This window comes from Pteropus vampyrus, unplaced genomic scaffold (assembly GCF_000151845.1).
Source record: "Pteropus vampyrus isolate Shadow unplaced genomic scaffold, Pvam_2.0 Scaffold514, whole genome shotgun sequence".
NCBI classification, from domain to species: domain Eukaryota; kingdom Metazoa; phylum Chordata; class Mammalia; order Chiroptera; family Pteropodidae; genus Pteropus; species Pteropus vampyrus.
The window spans coordinates 185,286-190,881 of NW_011889295.1; the positions used below are offsets into that span (position 1 = coordinate 185,286).

At 48.3% G+C, this 5,596-nt stretch overlaps 1 protein-coding gene across 1 annotated transcript in view; it reads left to right on the forward strand.

Moving 5' to 3' along the window:
- PTK2 (protein tyrosine kinase 2) overlaps positions 1-5,596 on the forward strand; it is a 179,194-nt gene that overhangs the window by 74,812 nt on the left and 98,786 nt on the right. The window contains exon 6 of the mRNA XM_023524973.1: positions 5,024-5,103. Within this exon, the coding sequence (XP_023380741.1) occupies positions 5,024-5,103 (80 nt within the window). The remainder of the gene's footprint in view (positions 1-5,023; positions 5,104-5,596) is intronic.

The following is a 5,596-nucleotide window of genomic DNA, read 5'->3' on the forward strand; positions in this document are numbered from 1 at the left end:
GCGACCTGCCTTTTCCCTCCGGGTGGGTTTAAGGCCTTTTCTTTGCGTTGCAGTGTTTTGCAGTTTTGTTACAAGCTAGGTGTGGACCCCATTCACTCGCTCCTGCTTGATCTGTGTTGTACAGCGTGTGCCTGTGGGGCGTGTCTTTTTCCTCCATTCAGAAATGTCTTAGATGACAGCTATTCACATACTGCCTTTTCTTCATTTCTTGTTATTTTTTCTGGGATTTCAGATTAGATCTACATTAGAACGTCTCAGTCTGGATTAACTTCTCTTTCCCGTTTCTCTTCTTGTCTGTCTGGGATCTGTGATTCAGAGAAATCTGTCAGGTCACCAGCTCTCCTCAGCTGTGGCTAGTTTGATGTGCGGTGCATTTGTTGACTTTTTATTGATTTTTTTTTTTTTTTAAATTTTATTATCCCTCCTCCCCCGCCACACACAAACACACTTTTTAAAAAATCTACCAGGCCATGTTTTATGGCCCTTATTATTTACTGATTTTTCTGCCTTTTATTATCATTTCACATAGAGTTACTGTCTCTATTCCGAATCTGAATTACAACATCTGAAATCTTGAGCTTTCAGTCTGTGGTTGGTGGCTTACACTGACACTCGTTTGGTGACACATCTCCTTGTGTATGGTTATAATCTGTTATCTTGTTGACCTCGTGTGGGGATCTTGAGGGTCTAGACTGGGGAATAGTGAACGTTCCTGAGTGTTTTCTCTGTTATTATTTCTGTTTCAGAAGAATCAGTATTTTTATCAGCTTTTTTTTTTTAATCAAGGCAGAGGTAAAAGAATTATGTTTACATTCTCTCTACCACCATTCCTATCTTGAGAGAGAAAAAGACAGACAGACAGAGAGAGAGGACTTATAGTACCCTACCTTAATGTTATTGCTTATTTCGAAGTGTCATCCAGCTTCGGCCCCCTGTTCATTACATCCCATGCCTTGGGACGGTGTCTAGGAAAACAATGAGCCAGGGGACGTAGCGAGCGTTGGGTGACTGGAGGGAGAGTGTTCTGTGTGTGCGCAGTTCCATTTAAAGATGTCCCAGATGTGACTGCCAGTGTGAGATGTTGTAAATGATTCACTCAATGTTTTGACCCATTTTAGAATATTCTGAAAGATATTAATCAGCATACTCTAAAAATAAACCATGTTATAAAACCATGTTATAACCCTATTCACTGTAGAGCAGGAGTCTGTAGAAATAGGTTTTGATGCTAAGGCTGATGGCTAATTATAAAGCAAGACAAGTATGTTTTGCCCTGAAATTGAATTTTTCTTTTGCCATATTGCATTTTATTCCTCTTTATTAGCTCTTTGAACTTGCATTTGGTAAAGGTATAAGTATTTGGCAACTTTCTGCAAATAGTGGCGGCCATTAGTTTGAAGGGTTACGTCCATCTTGAGTCAAGACATTGTCGTAGTTACTGAACTCTTATAGAAACCATTTGGCACTGTTGAAATTTTCAGCTCTTAAGGTGCCTGGATCTCACATGAAGTTGTGATCGTTTTCTCCTATAAATAGTTTAAGATTTAAGTGAGTCTACCCATCCAGTGGCTCATAACAGCAAATGTAAGCTAATCAGTGGTTTATTTGACAGGAAGAGTTCCAGTCGGGAGCTGAAGAAGATACCGAGTCCAGAGCCATAACTTAACTCTGGTACAGAATCTACACTTGCCGAGAGAAATGCACGAAGTTCCAGGGCATGGACATGTTTCTTGTTGACCAGTCTTACTTTTGGACTTTCGGGTCTAGCTGATAAATTTGTTAGCTGACCACATGTTCAGGAGAGAGCAAGACAAAACAGAAAATTGCATCGTGGCCAAAGCTCTGAGTTGACATGTGGAATAAGTTATGGCGTCGTTTAGGATGAATTCTTTCTATTACAGATGTGAGCGGTTTTTATATTAAACCCCACGCTTAGTTCCATTGCAGAGTAAGATGAAAAGACTCGCAGATGCAAACACAGTCCTTGCCCAGCAGGAAGCGCGAATGCACCCTGTCTTCTTAAGTAGGAAATCGGCATCAACGTAGAAACAGTTTTAAAAAACGAAACAGCTCCGAGGTCTTTTTTTGCAAGACCCGCGAATCCGCCCGAGGTGTGACCTGTGGTGCAGGAGGGCCCGTGGCGGTGGGGGCGGCCGCATCGCCAGGAGGTGTGTGGGAGGCCGTGTGGGATCCGGGGTCCCGGCGGCGCGAGGCAGCCTCACCCCGTGCTGGGCCTCCTTCTGGCAGGGGGCTCCCCCACTGCGGAGGAGGTCGCGGGGTCGACGGGCCTGGTGGCCAAGCCCCAGGGCTGACACCTGCTGCGTGCCCGTGGGCGAAGGCACTTTCCTCATGCTTGCCTGCACACCGAGACCCCTGAGGCCGGCTGGGAGGGCTGTCGTGCCGGCCGCTAACGGCATGAGCGCTCAGGCAGCGCCTCGGATGGCCGCCGGTCCCTCTGCTGTCTTCTTAGGGTTTTCTGAACGGATTTGCTAACGAAGTGGGGGCGATCGCGGTGTGCAGCTCACCGTGACGCTGTGAGGATCACGGGCGTCATCACATGCGCTTCCGCATGCAGACCCGCCTGACGGGTGCCCCGAGGTTAAGCACCGACAGGTGTCCGCACGCGTCACTACGTGGACCAGAGCGGCAGTGTGCGGGGTCTCCGTGGATGGAAGCGGGTCAAGGGACTGCGGGGGAGCGACCTGAGTCTCACCCGACCTCAGAGGCCTACGTGCACCATGGTCCCCGTGCAGCGCCGCTGGGGCCCGGGTGACGGGGGTGCCCGCCGCCAGGGCAGATGGCTTCGTCCTCTGCCCCCGTAGCTCCGAGAGTCAGAGGCTGTCGCTGCAGGAAAACAGCTGTCAGAGCTTCTGTGACATCCACGAGGGCGTTTCCCTTAAGGCTCGTTAAGTTATAATTTTCCCTTTCGTTTTTGCCACTAATATGAATTTGGTTTGGATGAATGAAATAAAACAAGTGATAACGTTTTCCCACCCGAGAATAGTATTTAAAAATTACAGTGATTAATCTTTAAGACAGGTTTGCAGTGATGCCTCTCAGCACGTGCTCGATGTGCTGCGGTGGTTTCGTCGGAGCCGGCACCGACCAAACCGAGACCCGCCGAGCATCTCAGTTGGAACAACTGTGCTGTCCCTCTGACGCACGTAAATGCGTCCTGATTTATCTCTCGTTCCTTTACTTTTGTGTTCAACGATTAATCTGCTTAGGATGCAAAAACTTAGTTTGGATTTTTGGGGGGCGGGCTGTATAGGAGAAAGTCAATTGAAGTGTAAACAATGATTCTAGAATGAAAGCTTTTTACTTGAGTTAGTGGGTCGAGTAATTAGTTCCAATGAATCAGGTCTTAAACGCCTCCTGTGTGTGAGGATAGAAATTCCTGTTGCTTGTAAGTCTTGCAGGAAAGCAAAGAGGTGCCTGCACCCCGGTCTGATCGCCGCTCGCTCGTTTCGTCAGTAAGGACCATTGCACAGAGGTGTGGGTGCTACGCAGAAGGTAGAGCGAAGGCTTTGAGGGGGGGCGGGGCTTACGGTAGAAAGAGATGACGGTTGTCCTTTGCTAAGAGTCACCACTGCTCCCCCCGGAGGAGGAGGAGTGGGTAGGTGAGTACAGGTGCACCTGCGTTGTGAATCCTTGGCACGTTAAAGAGGGCATGCCCGTTTGAAGACTTTTTCTTTCTCTGTAAGAAAGAGATGTGGCATGTTAACTGGAGAAAGTGTGAATCCGCGCTGGCCAGCTTCGAGGCAGGTGTCGTTGAATTTCCAGTTCCAACTGACCGGGGTTTATGGTCACGAATTTAAAGCGAAGCTCACACTGTCGTTTCTCCAGTCGCTTGGCGGTCAGCTTGGCAAGGTGTGTGGTTTGTCTCAGCATATGCTGGTTTTGCCAGGCAATTAAAATAAAGAGATAATAATGGGAGACGGGATCTTTGCAGGGGACGGTCATGATGGCAAACCGTCCAATGTGAGGCAGACAGAGTAATTCACTGGGAAGTAGGAATCTTTTAAGTGAACTGACAGGCTAGGAAAGAATGATTTGGAAATTTTCTAGGATTGCGGCCAACACACTTTTCTGTAAAGGGTCAGAGAGTAAATATTGTAGGGTTGAGGACCAAGAGACAAAATTAAGGGTAGCGTGAAATACTTTATGACGAGAGGCAAGACAAATCACAGTTTCATTGGGTGAAATTAGTAATCTCATAGATGAGTGCAGATTTTTGTGATGCAGGTGCACCGAAGAGAAGAACGGAGTTCCTTTGCGGGGAGAGAGAACACGTCACTGAACTGAGGTTCACAGTGGGCACTCTCCATCGTTAAAACTAGTTACGGATGTGGCTCTTTTAATAATCTGTGAGGAGGTTTTGCATATTTCATTTTTGAAATTGTCTTCACACCAATAGGTATTCTCAAGTACTGACGCAGTCCATCGCTTGGTGGAGCGTGATCGTTGTTGGACGGCATTTATAAAGTTCTCTTAGATTCCTCTCTTTATGTTCGACTCTATTGTCACTTGGCAGATCAGTCATCCCGTTACGCTAGGTGGAGGCATGTCACTTGCAGGGTTCAGTGGGTTTCGAGATCCGTGAGTTTCCTTTGGCCTCACACGAAGGTCCGACGGTGCCGTTGGACCTGAAGTATGAGTTCAGAAACTATGAAGCCTGTACTTTCGGGGAGCATTTCTCTGGCAGTGGAGGCCTGGCTCCTGGTTTCCAGTTCCGCCAGCGCGGCGCGGGGTGAAGCAGCTCGGTGTTGCTGTGCTTCAGATGATGCTATTTGTTTCTTAAAGCCCCAGTGAGGCGCTCAGAGGTCACATAAGCTCTTCTTGTGGGGGGGCCCATGTATTTCTTTCACTGCTTCGCGGTATTACTCATCCTCATCTCCAGCCTCCAGCATAATTAGTGACACGGTATGCGTAAAGTACATAAAAGGGACCCAGCAAACATTTACCGAACGATTAAGTCTAAAATGGTTTCTTTTAAAACTGTCGCGTCCCCTTTCTGTCGCAGGTGAAGAGCGATTACATGTCAGAGGTAGCCGACCAGGTGGATCAGGACATTGCTCTGAAGCTGGGCTGTCTAGAAATACGGTAAGGTGATACCTGTGCATTGAGGGCTGTAGTCATCATTGGTTTTCATCATTTTTGGAAACTAGTCAGGTATTTTCCTCAAAAATATTATCAGTAAAACATTGAGTAAAATTTGAGAAGATCCTGAATTAGGTGGATCTTTCTGTTACGTGTCTGATACAGTTACTCTTGTGACACGTGCCTTTGAAGGGGTGGGTGTGGCGCACACCTGGCCCCTGTGGCCGTCCGCTTGCACGTGCTGTCTCCTGTGAAAAGACGCAGCGCGGAAGTGGCCGGTGTCGCTGAGCTCCTTTCCAGCTGGCGTCTGGGTCTCCCCTTTGCGAAGGCCGGGCCTGCTCCCGTGGGAAGGGAGAGCGAGACCGCGGCAGAAATAAAGTCTGCGCTACCTGCTCGCGCGTCGCGAGGTCGCGAGGCCCCGGGGACGTGCCGTGGACCACGGCGCTCCTCGTTCAGAGTGTATCAGAACGTGTGAGGCCGAGGCGCACAGTTGTTA